This window comes from Peromyscus californicus, unplaced genomic scaffold (genome assembly GCF_007827085.1).
Source record: "Peromyscus californicus insignis strain IS unplaced genomic scaffold, ASM782708v3 Scaffold_4__1_contigs__length_199733344, whole genome shotgun sequence".
Taxonomy (NCBI): Eukaryota; Metazoa; Chordata; class Mammalia; order Rodentia; family Cricetidae; genus Peromyscus; species Peromyscus californicus.
The window spans coordinates 21,155,236-21,172,978 of record NW_026294562.1 but is presented as its reverse complement, the minus strand read 5'-3'; the positions used below and the strand labels follow the sequence as shown (position 1 = coordinate 21,172,978).

The following is a 17,743-nucleotide window of genomic DNA, read 5'->3' as shown; positions in this document are numbered from 1 at the left end:
GGGACCTAGGTTTAAATTTAACCAATAGTTTTTGGAACCTAATAAAAACTTTCCAAGACTCAACAGGGACTGGCTGAAACTTGAGGAGCTCTAGAGAGACAGCAGGACTTGTACTAGAATGGTTATAAGCACCCTGTTTCAAATTCCAGTTCAAGCCACTCACCATTGTTCCAAAAGGAATGGCTCTAGAGGCATGGTAATAAATGGCTATGAAGTTGATGAAGAAGGCAGTTCCACACACCATAGCTGGAATGAGGAACGCCCCGATAAACATCTGCTTTATCCATCTCCTTCCTGAAAGAAAAGGGAAGCTGTGAGAAATTCGAGCTACACAGACAAACATGCATTCATGTTTTAAAATATATTCTATAGTTCCAAATTATTTACTTAAAAATTCAATACAGCCAGGCTGTGGTGGCACACGCCTTTAATCCCAGCACTTGGGAGGCAGAGCCAGGCAGATCTCTGTGAGTTCGAGGCCAGCCTGGTCTCCAAAGTGAGTTCCAGGAAAGGCGCAAAGCTACAACAGAGAAACCCTGTCTAGAAAAACCAAAAAAAAAAAGATTCAATACAAAGGTTACTAACCCTGATATACTAATAACTGTTTCAAATCAACTATCTAAAAGCTAGGCTAGCTCTTCAAGTCTGTGTGGTAGAGACAGTTTATAAAGTAGCTGGACTGAAAAGAGCAATGACCTGGGGTGTAATAGTCTGACGTCTTTGTTCTGATTCTGCCACAGACTATCCTGAGCTTTTGTATGCCATCTGTTATGGTTTGGATATACAGCTAATTGTTTTTCTAGTTCTAATTCTGTCAGAGATTTTTCATTTTAGGTGGTGGAATTACCATCCCAAATCTTAAAATTCCTCCAAAGAAACTCAATTCTCAACTTTTTCTTCTAGTTCATTTCTTTTTCACAGAAGATTCAAGAACGCTTCCTTTCCAATTTCATTGAAATCACTTATAGAAAGAGTGACAACTAATTAAAGTGAAACTACTGTTCTTTATTTTATTTATTTATGGTTTTTCAAGACAGCATTTCTCTGTGTTCCTGGCTGTCCTGGAACTCACTCTGTAGATCAGGCTGTCCTCGAACTCGCAGAGATCTGCCTGGCTCTGCCTCCCGAGTGCTGGGATTAAAGCCATGTGCCACCATCGCCGGGCCCTGTTCTAGTATTTTAAATGACAACTCCATCCTAACATCGTCCTTCCCTGTACACTGCATTTATCCTCTCAGTTGCAGACACATACAAATGAAACTCTTCTCTACTTCTAGTTCCCTCTGGTCCACACATATCTCACTGGATACAATCAGTTGCCCAGGCATCTGTGCTGTGCTTCCTGCTGCTCCTCAGGCCTGTGGAGACTCTGGCCAAAGACCAGGCTCTCCCCAGGGAAATGATCTGGAGCCCCAGGATAAAGCAAACCTGAGACAAATGAGATAGTCTCAGTTCTCTGAGTTGACATCTCTATTAACTTGAATTTTCAGGGATTGTTCAGACAAAATTATCTACACCAGTCTAGATCAGAACACAAAACAGACTAAAACTGTCCACATTATATCTAGTAAAACCTACAACATAAGCAATGGTAAACATGGCCATCCAGGAGGATTTCAAATGATCCTCTGCTCTGATTTCCTACTACCTATAAAAGTTTCCTCCACGTTTCTGTACTATTCTTGAATTTGTGACAGTCCTGCTGACTCAGCCTTCAAAGTACTGGGATCACAGGTATGTGCTACTGTGCCCAGCCCTATCCTGCTCTTAGGAGACTGCTGAATGTATACAAACATACATATATATACAGACAGACAATATAATACAATACAAGGCAGGATCTCCTAATGATGACCATGTTTAGATAGACTGGAAAATAATCAGAGTAGACTGTCTCTATACTTAGAGACTTGAGGTCTTTCAAAAACTTTTCAGTCCTAAGTGAAAAATATGCAGATTTATCAATGCAAGAACCTTTCTGACTCTACAGGATTACAGGAAGAGTGAAGAAACTTAGAGACTCAGAACATCTCCACAGAAAGAAGCACCACCATGTATCACCTTCAGTTTGGGGGTTACTAACAGCAGAGGAGCAAAGAGGGTATTTAAGATAAAATCTTTTCATCTGAGAGACTGTGACACAAAATAAGAGAAATCTTTGTGAGGAGTCCTTTGATTATACTGTAAGAGATAACAGTATCTGCTTCCTAATACCCTACCATTGTCCATGAGCTTTATCCATAAACCATAAGTATCCATAAAACATACTTTCATAGTCACCCATAAAAAGTAACTTTATGGATGAATATAAAGGCAAGCTCACCAGGTGCACATCTAGGGAGCTAAGTACCTCGAAACATAATAATAATAATGTAGATGTACTCTTGTACATGTTCTTTGGTGCTAACTTCACAATGGAGACATTCTATTAATTATTCATAATTTCAGGAAATAAAACACAAAGGTTCCATAAAAACAAGATAGAAAACATAATAGATTTGATAGAGGCTATATGCATGATATAACAAAGGCCTTTACTATTTGTACAACCTATACTGCCCATTTTAAATTTCAAATACATCACAGTAGAAGAATACAATCAATAATTATAGATTCAAGAGTGCAAACTCCTAACTTACCTCCCTGTCTAGCATACAGACTTCCTCCAAAATACCCGTTCACTGGAGACGTAGCAGCATAGACAAATATGGCTGTACTGAGCATTGAGCCCCTCCTGCAAGGCATAAAAATATGTATGATAAATTAAAAAAAGACAAAAACATGGAGTCTGTCCCCTTAGCATTACTTTAGTATCAAAGATCTATTTAGCAGAAAGAGAAAAACATCCTATCATGGATTGCAAAAGACCATAAAAGAATTCCCAGTCAAAGGTGAACTTAAATGTTCCAAGTCGTGTCTAGTCCCCAGGTGATTTGTAATACAGTCTAAATCAACACTTCTCATTTCTTTGGCACCAATGACAAGCTGACACTAAAACTCTATTTATAACTCTATACAGCAGTTCCATCACATGGAACAGGATATTCTCGGTTGAAAAAAAGATACCAGAATATTCCTTTTTTTGTTTTTGTTTTTGTTTTTGTTTTTGTTTTGTTTTTCAAGACAGGGTTTCTCTGTGTAGCTCTGCGCCTTTCCTGGAACTCACTTGGTAGCCCAGGCTGGCCTCAAACTCACAAAGATCCACCTGGCTCTGCCTCCCCAGTGCTGGGATTAAAGGTGTGCACTACCACCGCCCGGCCAGAATATTCCTTTTTTATAACTAGTTCAACATTAAGATTTTTGCCTGCTACCAAGAATAAAATTTAAGTAGGATAATTTATATTAAATGCTACTTTTTTTTTTTTTTTTAGAGCTTTATTAGGAGGAAGGAGGGGGGGGAGAGGGAGACAGAGACAGAGACAAACAGAGTCAGAGAGACCTCAGAGGGGAAGTACCTAAATGCTACTATTTTTTAATGACACAACATGCCAAGACTTACTTTCTTTAGTTTCTTTTTTTTTTTTTCTGTAAAAGATGATTTTTAAAAAAAATATACACTGGTCCACAAGGCAACATATGTCAGACCAAAAATCTCTAACCTCTTCCCAATAATGATATCTAAAGAATTAAGCCAACCTTCATGTTGAGTACAACTATGAAAAATTTTTCAAAATGCCTAGTTGGAAAGAGATATTAAAATAAATGGCAGTATAATTTGCTATAAAGTAGAAATATTTACTATATTTATATTTAATTTAATTATTTAATTAATTATTTAATTTAATTTAATTATTAATTTAATAATAGTATATTTAATATTACTATTTATTAATGTCCTACGCACTTCGGCCCACTGATTTCGCACTATGTAGCATCTGTTCAAATGCCTGGCTCAGTTCCTTAAAGGGGCTGCAAAAGTAAAGGAATCAACGCACAGTGCATCTCAACAGTGAAAATACTACAGTGTTTAATTTCTATCCACAGTCAACTATTTCCAAGTGTAAAGATTTGGCATTCTCAAAAAGATCACAGATCTCAAAATTAATCAGTTTAAAAAATCAAATCTGTTTTCCCAAGAACTCAAACAAGTGCTAACTGACTCCTTTCCACACAAAGACGAACAAATATGAACCATTCTCTTTATAAATGTGATAAATGTGTTCGCTAAAGGCAGATATAGATCTAACTACCAGGAAAATAAAGAGCTGGTTTAGTGTAAGATGAGCCTAATGCCAGGCAGAAGTTCTCAGTATCAACCTTCTAGCTCAAAAAGCTAGCCCAGAGTTCAAAATGACTTCCAGGTTAAGTCCGCAGTCTCCACTCAGGATAGTTTTAGCATTCAGATCTCTTGTGTTTCTTTGTTTAAAAATATTCTACAAGCATTTACCCCACCCTCCAAATAAGCAACTTTTATTTACAATGAAGAGTCAGTTCACAGAGAGAGTCATTCTCAAGACAGGAAGGGAAGCTGAGAGAGCGTGGGGGTGGGATTAGCAGGCTCTCTCCAGAGGGAGCACCACACATTAACTGGCACCACAGTGACACTGTTCTTCTACCTACACCTTCCAAATGTTTTCCTGATTGTCACAGTGATCACAGAGGCAAAGTAATTTTCACCTATTGTGTTAGCTGCTCTTTCTTCTTAAGAGTCACTGGAGTGACTCATCTCAACTTCACATGCAAATGTTTCACTCTTCTCACCAGTTCACATTACCATATCACCATTTTCATGTATATAATATCGCAAATTAAAAACTCTAAAATCCCACCACCTACGTTCAAAACCAGTGTACCACCCTTTAGTAGCAGTGCATAATTTAGTCAAATTACTCCACCTCTCTGAGCTTTACTTTTCTGCCTATAGGACAGAAATGTAACATAGAGTTGATGCGCACATTGAAGGTACAAATGTGCACAAAGTCAAAACATAGGACCCCAATGACAGTCACTTCTCCATCATAACAATCCTGACAGCTCTACCACTTTTAAATAACTACACGCACATCAAATAAACACAACACCTATTTATCACAGTAACAGGCAGAACACTGCATGATCTGCCTCTAACACCACCTATTAAAGAGTAGCTTCCTACACCTAAAAACAGAAGGGCATTAAATTAGAAGAGCTGCCAAACTCTAACACCATCATTTTGAAAAGAAAAATTAAAGCAAAAATTTGGACTAGCAAAGCAAAAACTGGGATGCTAGAAAAACTTACTTTTTAGTCATAACACTGAATAGGGTTAGCATCAACTCAAGAGTGATGAATTAGAATCAGCGTTTAACATAAAGCATGGATGCTTGGCAAATTTGGGGTTTTGTTTTTGTTTTCATTTGGTTTTTCTAGACAGGGCTTCTCTGTGTAGCTCTAGGTATCCTGGAATTCACTCAGTAGACCAGGCTGGCCTTTAACTCACAGAGATCCACCTTGCCTCTGCCTCCCAAGTGCTGGGATTAAAGGAGTGATCTACCACCACCTGGTTTGTTTGGCAGATTTGAAATGTTCAGGATTCAGTTCACCTGAAAATATATTATAACCTAAAATATAAACCCACCAAAACTCTGCAGTTTAAATTTGGTTCAATTATTTTGAAATGTGGTAAATGAATGGCAATGCAATGGTTAGATTACAGAAACACCACAGAAATTTTGAGGAACAGCTTGTTTGGTTAATACATACTCCTTTCAGTTAAATAAACATTAACTAAGAATTCATCAAGACCTAGTCCTTTTCTCAAGGAACTATGCAGCAAAGGAACAGCAATTCAGTATATGGTTAAATGAAAAAACCACTTATTATTATTGTGTATGTGTGATCTGTGCCTGAGTGTGGACATGCACATTACTGCACACATATGGAAGTCAGATGGCAGCTTTCTCAAGTCAGCCCTCTCCTTCCACAGTGAGACCAAACTCAGGTCATCAGGGTTGAGGGAAAAGTGCTATTTTACAACTAAAAAGTCATTCTTTCAGCAGCACAAATTTATTACTTGTCCATGAAATGCTACACTGTAACACAAATCTTAAAAGGTCTTATAATAAAAAACCCAGAGCCAGATATCAGGGTGAAAGCTCAAAGATCAGAGAAGCAGAACAGCCAACCACTAGCTTACCTCTACAAAATCCTCAAGAGAGCAAGTTCCTGTTTCCTTACACCTTATATACCTTTCTGTGTCCTGCCATATTACTTCCTGGGATTAAAGGTGTGTGCCACCACTGCCTGACCTCTATGTCTAATTTAGTGGCTGGCTCTGTCTTCTGATCCCCATGTAAGCTTTATTGGGGTACACAATATATCACCACACAACACACATATAAGAAAGAATGTACTATGAATTGAAATGTAACTGGAGTTCTCCTGACTGAGGACTTCATAGGCTACTGTCTGATGCTGGAATTAAAATGAATACACTGAGATACCACAGTCATTTGTTTGCACATGTTGTGGCTCTCTGAGAACAAGGTGGCACGACCACACTCAACAGAAGCCTGAGCAGGTTCAGCAGGTAAAGATAAATGTAAATGGTAAAGATAAATGGTTCAGCAGGTAGAGGTGCCTGCTGCCAAGCCTAACAATCAAGTTCAACCCCGGGAACACATGGTGAAAGCAGAGAACCAACTCCTGAAAGTTTCCTCTGACCTCCACTTTTGTGCTGAGGCATGCGCATGCCCATACACATATAGATTTGAGCGCAGAAACACACATACAAATAAACAAACAAACAAACAAACAAAGTGATTTAAGACATTAGCAAATGGTTCTGGTTGCTAATAAAAAGTATACCCAAAACCATGCAAAGATAGCATACTGACTGACGACTCTAAAAAAAATAAAACATTACTGTAAAGTGTTTTGTTTTACTCTTGTAGAGGTCTCAGTCTGAGTACAAATGTGAAATATTAACTTGGTAACTGAAATTATAAAGATCCAGTTTAATCTAAAAAAGTGCCTGTTTCCATTTTCAAACAGCTCTAGAGAGAAAGCTGCTCTGCCTCTCTAATGACATAACCAGCCTAACCTGGAATGTTCAGCCATGCTGGAAAGTTTAAGTATGTATAGGGAAACACGATTCAAAACATTTAGAGTTAAAGGTTAAGATTTGTCTGCAATAATGGCATGGATAGTATTGAAATTCTAAATTACTGAAATAAGCAAATATTTAATAATGGTTGACTTAATAGACTACAATGACTAAAAAACTATTTACAACAACAAAAAGATGATAAAGTACAAGCACTTACTCTGTATATAAATCCTCTATCATGGCAACAATAATAACAATGAGAGACACAGCAAATATCTGACATCCAGAACCAATGAGAGAAGAAAATATCAGAGGGTGACTTGACGGTCTAAACACATCTCCATGCACTTGCTTCCATCCATATTCATCTCCTAGGTCTCTGTCCTGTATGTAAGACACATATAAATATGTACAGAGAAAATTAACCCATCCAGGATCAAACTGAAATACAGCAGATAGGTAAGAAATTACAGTTGTCAGCTCCCTCCTTCCACACTTACAGCTTTTTAAGAGTTCAAAATACTGTAGACAGACATTTCAGAGTTAAAGTAACTCCTGTCCTAGTAACTCAGAATGTTATGTGCACTGTATTGAAATTCATGAAGGTAAAAGTGGGGAGAGAAAAGGTTGGGCAGCAAAAGAAACAATTGGAAGAGTGAAGGTCTCTCCTAGTATTGCTCCACTCTCAGGCCCTATCCTGCCCCACACATGGTGACTGAGGTTTACCACCATCAATGGCCATGCAGACAAGAAAAGAGAAGTATATTATACCAGTACTTGCCCTAAAAACACAGAAATGCCCTTTATAGTCCAAGTATTAGATATGCATATTTAGTCATCTACAGCTTTAAAAAAATCCATAATTATGTTCAGCCTGAATAACACTCAATGATCCTTAAATAATTTTTGAAACAAAGTTTCTTAAAGGAAAACTACTTAAGAAAAAAAATTTTTTTTACCATTATCACAATATACTTAGCATGTTAAAATTTGACATTTTAAACTGCTTTTCAAGCCTATTTAATAAAGTACACCTAAGTATTAGTATTCTATGAGACACACTGTTGTTCTGTAATTTAATAAAAAATTAAGGATAAATCTCTTTTGAACCATTAAACTAAATATGTTAATCCTTCCACCCACCCCTTAAATTTAATTCAACACTTAACAATATTAAAAAATATATATACCAAAACTAGCCTATACCTCCCTAAAACTAGTTTGTTTCCTAAGTATGATGTGTCCTTATTTGATGACAAAATTTGGCTGGAGATCACAACTTTATTTATCTCACTTAGGGGAACATTTAAGTTCTATGAAAAAAAAATCTATTTGAATAGTGCATGATTCTGGATCTCACAGGGAACATTATCACTACTGTTTTTAAACTCTGCAACGCGGGGGACTAAATCCAACACTAGGCATGCACTTCCCACTGAGCCACACCTCCAGAAAAGTAAGGCTTGTCTCAAACTCCTGGGCTCAAGCAATTCTCTTGCCTCAGTCTCCTGAATATCTGGAACGACAGGTATCTGCTATTGCACCTGGCTTTATACCTTCTTGAAACCTAAGAATCCTGAATTCTGAAAATTCACCTGTCCTTACTAACTTTAGATTAGAAATTGTAATCTATATTCCAGCATTGAAAATACAACAATTGGCTGGAGACACGGCTCAATGGGTAAAGTCTGGCCACCTGAGTTCAACCCCTAGAACCCATGTAAAGGTAAAGGAGAGAACTGACTCCATCAAGTTGTCCTCTGACCTCAACATACATGTTCTGGCATGCATGCCTACAGACATCATATACAGTGACAATACTAATATTTTTTTTAATCTTTAAAAAATATATTAAAAAGTCTGAAGAAACGGCTCAGCAGTTAAGAGCGCACACTGCTCTTCAAGAGGACTCAGGGTCAATGCCCAGTGCTCCCATCATGTGGCTTGCAACCAACCATCCGTAACTCCAGCTCCAGGAGGAATCCAACACCTCTAACCTGTCCAAGCACCTGCAACACGTGCATACAAGCACACACGCACGCACGCATGCATGCACCTAAAATAAGTTTACTATATAACAATATTAATATATATTAATAATATTAAATGTAAAATAGAGTGTTTACTCACCATGTCATCCATTTCTTCTTCTTTACTGTATCGAGCATAATCTTTTCTTAAAGTTCTCATTAAAATCATTGAAACTAAACCCACTAAGAAGATCACCATCATGAAGGAATTGAAAATTGAAAACCAGTGAATCTAAAATAACAGAAAATGAAGTGTTACCAGTGTGAAATACCAGTTATAAAATTCATGTTTCATGGTGTCAACTGTATGCTAACGGAAGAAAGACAGCATTTTATACCTTTTATATAAAAATTCACACTCCAGAGACACCGGGGTTAAGTGCTCAGAATGATAAAGGGCAACCAACTTCCACGAAAGCATGCTATCATCTACACAGATTTTTTTCAAGTCAGATTTACTAACCCACTTAACTATTATTTAGCCATAAAGCATACACAAATCAACTTTACATGGAAAGCATATGGGCAATGTAATCGAAAAGGCTTATTTATGTTTTAAGTCTGCAAACTTCCATGTAGCTTCAGTTTTCTCATGTGAAAACAGAGGCAGCATCCTGTGTTCCATATGGTGTAGTGATGATGTATGTAAGGACACAGCACGGAACAGCACTGTATCTGGCAGGAACAGTAGATAATAAACGTGCTCGTCTCCTAACTGACCAAACCCTGAAAAGCTCCTTTCAACCCAGCACCCCACCATCACTACCACCACTGTAGATCTAGGCTTTCTCCCTGAAGATCTGTTTCCCCGGCCTTCAGTTAGTCATGCACTATCATCCTCATACTAGTTCTTTCCCAAGTAGTCACCCCAGTGGCTACCAGAACAATAAAGTATTCACTCCTTAACTCCTCAATATTCTCAAGGCTCGCCTTTGACATCATCTGTACATGTCAAAAAACATGTCCAGATTCTGGCCTATAGTTACAAAGTACGACTTTATCATCAAAGACATCTTAGAACACAGTACACTGGACTTGAATTAAGTCTGTGGTTTTGCATACTTAACTCTGTTATTTATACTTTAACCTCCCCCATGTCCTTAAGGTACTTCTGAAGTTTCTCTCCTCTTCCAAGTTTCCGACACCATGTCTCCTGTTGTCTTCCACCACCCAGCACAACACAACCTTCCTAGATGTAGCCCCTTGTTTACTGCTCCTGCTACGGTGCTTTCCCTCTCACTCTGCACCCCGACACCCCACATACGCCATCGCTACCCAACACCCCATCACTGCCTTTGTCCAGCATCAGCAATCTCCCTATATGATGAGGACAGTTCTAACTAACGTGCTGAGGCTGTGCACCAAGGTGCAGAACAGTCCTGGCTTTGTGATCCTCCCTGAGCTTCGGGGCCAGGACAACTCTACGGCTCTAGCTGAAGGGCAGATCGCCAACTGCCTCTGCCTCACACAAGAACCAACCTGCCAACCTTCCTTCCTTCACTAACTTACTCACTGAGTACCTGCTAGAATTATAAACAAAACAATGAAGGCATATTTTGAAAACTTTGCAAAAAAGATAATATTTAAGTTTATCATAGAAGCACAACTGAACATTTGTAAAAAAAAAAAAAAAAAAGAGCAGTATGTAATATCAGGCCTTCCCGATGGGTTCATTTGTTTCTATTTCCATTTGTATTGTCTACTTCCTAGAATCATCACAAGGTTTAAACAATAACAGGAAAACAGAGAGTATAGTGTATAGCACATCACAACTCTATGCTATGACTACTTACATCTTTTACAGTGTCTACTCCATTTTTTGTCCTATCAAAACTAACCAACACTTTTCAAACAAGACTACATTTCTTCCCTTACTTCTTCACAATGTGATCTACCCCTCAAGACCTGCAATAAACTTCTGGTTTTTTTTTATATTTATTAATTTTGTATGTATGCATATGTGTGTATGGGTCAAAGGACAATTTGTGGGAGTTCTCCCATTCCCTGTGGACTCCAGAGATTGAGCCGGAGTCAACAGGCCTGGGGGTAAGAACTTTTACCACTGAGCCAGCTCCCTGGCCCCTGCAATGAACTTCTAAACTGATCCAGAAGTTGGGTGTTCTGCTCCCTCTCCTTATCTCTCTGCCAAGTCTAACCTTGGCTGACACCCTACCATTCTAAGTCACTAACTGCTGCTTCGTTTTCATCTGTCCACTGTTCAGCCTTTGCCAACTTTTCCAAAAGCTGCAGTCTTGGCATTCAAGCACGACTCTCAGTCAAGAACCTTTAACCAGCTTTCCAGAGATGATGCCACTACCACCTTCAGTGCTCACCTGCTCAAATCTCCAGCTTTCACATGCTTTCACAGTACAGACCTTCACTAACTACCATAACTTCCACTTAAATGCCTTCGTGGAATTTCAGGTTGGGACTACCCTTAGTAAATCTATCATCTTCCCTCACATATACCACTCATTTCTTATTCTCTAGCTTCTACTAATGAACTAGTATTTATTTTTGGTCCTTCCTTCTCCATCCTTCAAAAGTAATAGTTATTAAACTTAAAAAATATTTATTTTAGTTTTCATTGTATATATGTAGCAGTGTATGGGCATATGCACACATGTGTAGGTGCCTGTGGAAGCCAGGAGGGATTCCTGGAGCTGGAGTAACAGGCAGTTGTGAACTGTCAGACATGGATACTGGGAACTGAACTCAGGTGCTCTGCAAAAGTAGTAAATGTTCTTAATTTCTAAGCCATCTCTCCAGCCTTAATTATGAAACTTCTGTTCTCCTTCAAACTGTACCCCTTCCTCTGCATTCCCGAGGTATCATCGCACAACTCAACAAGTCCGATTTCCTCTTGGCTGGCCTTTTGCTGCTGTCTGATCTCCCCTTGTATGCTGATCTTTCCAATGTATGCTGTACAAAGTTAGCAAGCAAATCTTTCTACAATGTAATGTTCATTATCACTACTGTTCTAAACCCTACAGAGCTCAATTTTCTCAAATCCAACCTCAACAATTTCCCAGGATTCTATCCTTCCTGTAACATGGCCTTCCACATCTTCAATGACCTCTCTTTCCATTACACCCTACAGTCCTATCCCTGCTCAGTGACCAAGCGTATTCACTTTCATCCTCTTGCTGTTCATAATTTCTTCTCTCATGTGATTTACATTCCTTTGTAAATCCTCTCCAGTCTTCAAATCCCAAGTCAAATAGTGGCCTCTCCACTACAGAGCCTTTCACTTACATTCTGCAGTTATTCATAGAAATTCTGCTCTGTGTACGCGAGTCCCTAGAAAACTTACCACCAGGGTGTACTGACTTGTACAATGAGGGCAGATTTTGACATGAGCTAATGTGCTAAGAAGTGCATGAATGGGAAGGGCAGTCCTGACTCTGCTACTCACACTGGGGTTTCAGGGAGAAGACATATGCTATGGCTTCCCTCCTCCAACAATTTAGTTACTGAGCACCCACTGGAATTATAAATGAAACAACTAATGAAAGCACTGTACTTTAAAATGTTTGTCCCCAAAAGGCTATGTAAATTTATCATAAAGGTGTCCCCAAAGATGTTAAAAAGCAGTTTAAAGTGAAATGGCAGATGTCTCCAAAGATGAGATTTGTTTCCACTTCAGAAATTAAAAACCCAGAAAGGGTCAAGAGAAGGGGAAAAAAAATGTATGACTCAAATCTTTAGTCAACTGATCAAGGTTTTAAAGAGGAAAAATTTTATATACACTTAGTACTAAGAAAGGTATGCATTAAATGCTAAAACTTCTCACCTGAATGGAGCTAAAAATGAGTACATACACTAAAGCAGAGAAAGACAAGTACCATATTTATCTCACTTGTATGTGGTATACACCAGTGCTTTCACTGAAGCTGACTGCAAACTATGGGTACCAAGAGGCTGAAGAGAAGAGGAGGAGGAAAGGTGGGGTCAAAGTCATCAAAAAGTACCAAGTTATAGGTGGGAAGAACGCAATGTTCTGTTGTGTTATCACACATAGGGTGTTTTTCTTTTGGAGGTATTTATGTGAAATTATGTGAAAGGTTTCTTTTATAGGTATCTTCTTTTGTAGGTAGATAATGATAACGTACAATACTTTTTTTTTTTTTTTTTTAGGTTTTTCGAGACAGGGTTTCTCTGTGCAGCTTTGCGCCTTTCCTGGATCTCGCTCTCTAGACCAGGCTGGCCTCGAACTCACAAAGATTCGCCTGCCTCTGCCTCCCAAGTGCTGGGATTAAAGGCATGCGCCACCACCGCCCGGCGTACAATACATTTTAAAAGTGAATTCTGAATGTTCTTTTAAAAACTTTTCAATTGACTTATCTGGTGGGTACAGAGCTGTCAGACAACTCTGAGAGTCAGTTCTCTCCTTCTACCACGCGGGTCCTAGGGAATGAACGCAGGTCACTGGGCCTGGCAGCAAGCCTTCTACCTGCTAAGCCCTCTCATTGGCCCCTGATGTATCCACCATGAAGAAATAATAAATACCTGAATTTGAGAGGATGTTTAATTTGGCTTGAACAGTGCATAATGTATAAATATATTGAAGCATCAGAGGCTACCTCATAAATACATATAACTTGTATGTTTTATGTATCAGTTTAAAATATAAATTTAAAATTTTAAAGTATTAAAACTTCTAATGAGGTTCTTTGCTATTTTCTAATCTAAAAAATCAATCTAAGGTGTAAACTTTAAACCAATATCTATAATAATGCACTGCCAATAATCTGAAACTTCTAACATTCCTTTGGCATTACTCTAAAAACTATACGTGGTATACTCTTGAAAATTTTATACTGAGAAATAGTTATTAAAAATAATAAAGCATCACTGATAAGCCTTTTAGCTATGATTAAGTATAAAAATAATAAAGTAAGCAGATTACTGAACCCACTAACTGCTGCGCTGCAGTGCCCCCTAGTGTTACTAATCCTAGATGTTCCTAATCCCTCTGCTTATTGCAGAATTTTCAGAACAGAACTGGAGATAATAAGAACATCACCAGCGGTGCTGCCTTGAACTAAGATTGAGTTTCGACACAAACCCTGACCTAGATGTTTCAGGTAACCTACATATGTTGGTGAAGAAAGATGACTATGGGAAGCATTTATTCCCTTCTTGATGTGCCATGTGGAAGGCTTTCTACTAGTAAAACCTGCCCTGTTCTCTCATCCCTCCTTTCCAAGAGATGTCCTTTCTGCTGCTGTTTCTCCACACTGTAAGTTTGGGAAGTCTGCCAATAACAGTTCATCATCACCAGGTAAGGTCTGTCTAATACTGAGTTTCAGAAAGAAGCCCATCTGACCATGAACCACATTCTCCAAAATTATCATCACTTGCAATTAAAGTGCTGTATTTGGCTTCCACATATTATGTTTTCCCTGTATATCTCTTAACTGGTTTAGACTACAGCATCTTACAAGCTAGTTTTATTATTCCTCTAAAATTCCCTATCATCCTTATGGCTCTAAATTTACATCTGAAATCACCAGTAGTTATATCTTGAAATCCATAGTCCTTAGCACAGTGACCTACAAAGGCAGATGCTCAATGTGAAACTGATTTGCACACATATGCTGTATCTTAAAGTACCAACACCTACCCTATGTTGAAAAAAGGATGGATCAAGATATTTGTCGAATCGATCTTCAAATTTTACATCTGATTTTTTCCATTTTACCTGAAAAAAAAATCCCACTTGAAAATTAAGGCCAATAAATAATTAATAATCTAATGGCAAAACTCATAAAATTCAGAAATACTGACACACTTAGAATTAAAATTATATAGTGAAAAGATACTGACAGTACCGGAGGTTTAATTTTTTTTTTTTAAATCTTGTTACTTGATGTGTTTGGGTATGTGTCTGTGCACTACACATGTACAGTGACAGCAAAGGCCTGAAGAGGGTACTGGATCCCCTGAAACTAGAGTTAAGATGTTATGAGCTACCATGTAGCTGCTGGGAATTGAACCGAGGTCCTATGGAAGAGCAGTCAGAGCTCTTAACCACTGAGCCATCTCTCCAGTCCCAGTATGAGAAGTTTAAACAAGTACAATAATACATCTTTCTTTCTTTCTTTTCTTTTCTTTTTTTTTTTTTTTCCCAGAGCTGAGGACCAAACCCAGGGCCTTGCGCTTGCTAGGCAAGCACTCTACCACTGAGCTAAACCCCCAACCCCACATCTTTCTTTAGAGAGATCATTTCAGCTTTTGAGGACTTAATTACTGTTGACTGACATACTATCTGATAAATGTGTTAGGAATTAACACCAACTCATGTTACAAGTATTTAAACCAATTAAAATGAGAACACATAGATTTCTGTCTTTAAATTGTGGTTTTATGACAACTATTAAATTTCTTTGTACAGTTATATAATAATTACTTACATTAGGTACATATAGACAAAAAGAATTCTCAAAATTGGCTATAAGCAAGGGGATTCTTTTCGATGACCAGGAAAATAACTGGCAAAGAGAAAGTCTCCCTGTATTGGACTTCCTCTCTTTCTTCTATCATTTTTAAGCTAACAGAATAGAATTAATTAACTTCATAGTTGCTAAAGGACTCTGAGAAGCTCTTACTGTGTGGGAATAAGTCTTCCCATCAAATAAAGCAAATCATAGCAATCTACACCTACCCAGAGACTTTCATCCTATCTCCATCTGCAACAGCAAATGAAAAGAGAAATAACATGAGCTCCTGCAACCTAAAAACATCAGGAAGATACAGGGCTGAGTTGTAACCTTCTGGTGTCAATGGTCACTGTGTTAGAGCAATGGTCATTAAGCCAATGCATGGCATCCCATATCATAGATCTGAAGCACATACCTTCCTTTAGAAGATTTAATATAGATATACTGAGGAATTTCGTTGCATCTAATTTTCAGCTATATTTTTATTTTCTAAAGTTATAAACACAACCATTTTTTCCTATACATAATTATTTTAAACTTACTGAATATGACATCTGTATTTTAGTATTTGGAACCAATTTGACCTTTCCTTCACTGGTTAGATTAACATCAACAATTCGATTTCCATTAAAGCCTATTTCAAGTTTTTTATAGGTCCAAAGATAGTAATCTTCCCCATTTTCATCTGCTTCACCAACAATACCTACAAAAGAAAAAATACTTTATACAAGGTAATACCACTGAGTATTCAAAGCACCCAGAAGCTAAGAGTTCATTAAGTTTATTTTATATAAAGAGGCAATACTGTCAACATCCTCATGGTTAGCACAAGGCAAAAGTGCAGGCTGGACTTCTTAGCAAATACACACTATGGTCACACTCGTATAAAATAACAAGAAGTTGAACATAAATGGTCACAGATATGATACTCAGAACTCACTCTCTGTCACCGCTAGCACCTCTGCTGCTACAATTATCACTTTACTTGTGCATACTACTTAGTATCTCAGGTTTTCAGAAACATGCTATGTTACCATCTGTCAAAATAACCTAGCTACTTAGTGACCACACAACACACACACACACACACACACACACACACACACACACACACACACACACAGCGGGGGTGGAGGGGGTGGTGGGGTTGTGTGAAGGGGAGAGAGGAAGAGAGGGATAAAAAGGGGAATTCATTTGCCTATCTATTTTAAAAACTAGACTTGGAGGTAAAGACACAGCTTCTCTAAAAGGCTTTTCAAAGACAGACTTTCGTTCAAGAAACACCATATTGGATTTTTTTTTTTCCTTCACAAAGAGGGAAGAGGAATGCCCAGGATCAGATATTACAGATTATGCAAACATATTTAAAGATGGCAGATCCTGAAATTCAAATTCTAAAAACAGGTTTTGAAGGGGCTGAGAAATGGCTCAGTTGGCAAAGTCCTTACTACACCAGCACGAGGACTGGAGCTCAATCCTATGTAAAGCAGCTGAGGATGGTGGAAAGTCCTTATCATCCCAGGGCTATAGAAGTGAAGACAGGAAAATTAGTTTGGCTCAATGGCTGGCTAGCAGTGCCTAATCAGTGAGTACCAGGCCAAGTGCGAGACCCTGTCTCAAAAAAGAAAAAAAAAAAAAAGGAAAGAAAAAGGTGGTCAGCACCTGAGGCATAGCACCCAAAGATGACTTCTGGCCTCCACAATGGATAGACACACACACACACACACACACACACACACACACACACACAATTTATAACAAAGAACAGTTGTTACTGTTGCTAAAGAGGCTCCCAGCAATGATTAGGAAAACAAAAACTGAAGATACAGATTTAGAAGAGAATACAATGAGCCAGAGAGATGGCTCAGTAGGGAACAGCACTTGCCACCAAGCCTGGTAACCTGAGTTCAAAGCCCAGGCCCCACATAGTGGAAGAAGAAAACAGACTCCCACTGTGCTCTGACCCCCACACCCATGCTGTGGCACATGTGCACATTCCATTTCCCCAATACTAAAAAAATGAATGTGATAACGAGGTCTCTTTATGTAGTCCTGGCTGTCCCAGAATTCATTATGTAGATCAGGCTGGCCTCGAACATGCAGAGATCTGCCTGCCTCTGCCTCTGGGAGGCATATGTGACCTTTAAAAGTCCATAATAATAGAAGAACTATGAAAGGAATCTGTTTTCACTGCAAATGAAAAACAGTCTTGTTTAATGGGTTCTCCTAAACTATAGGCTCAA

The 17,743-nt window shown here is 38.4% G+C and overlaps 1 protein-coding gene across 1 annotated transcript in view; it reads right to left on the bottom strand.

Annotated features, from left to right (window-relative positions):
• The window catches only part of Tm9sf3 (transmembrane 9 superfamily member 3), a 59,104-nt gene that overhangs the window by 21,109 nt on the left and 20,252 nt on the right, over nucleotides 1-17,743 (bottom strand). The window contains exons 4-9 of the mRNA XM_052761713.1: nucleotides 16,043-16,203; nucleotides 14,684-14,761; nucleotides 9,158-9,289; nucleotides 7,245-7,411; nucleotides 2,640-2,734; nucleotides 164-294 (exon numbers count right to left, since the gene is read on the bottom strand). Of these exons, the coding sequence (XP_052617673.1) occupies nucleotides 164-294; nucleotides 2,640-2,734; nucleotides 7,245-7,411; nucleotides 9,158-9,289; nucleotides 14,684-14,761; nucleotides 16,043-16,203 (764 nt within the window). The remainder of the gene's footprint in view (nucleotides 1-163; nucleotides 295-2,639; nucleotides 2,735-7,244; nucleotides 7,412-9,157; nucleotides 9,290-14,683; nucleotides 14,762-16,042; nucleotides 16,204-17,743) is intronic.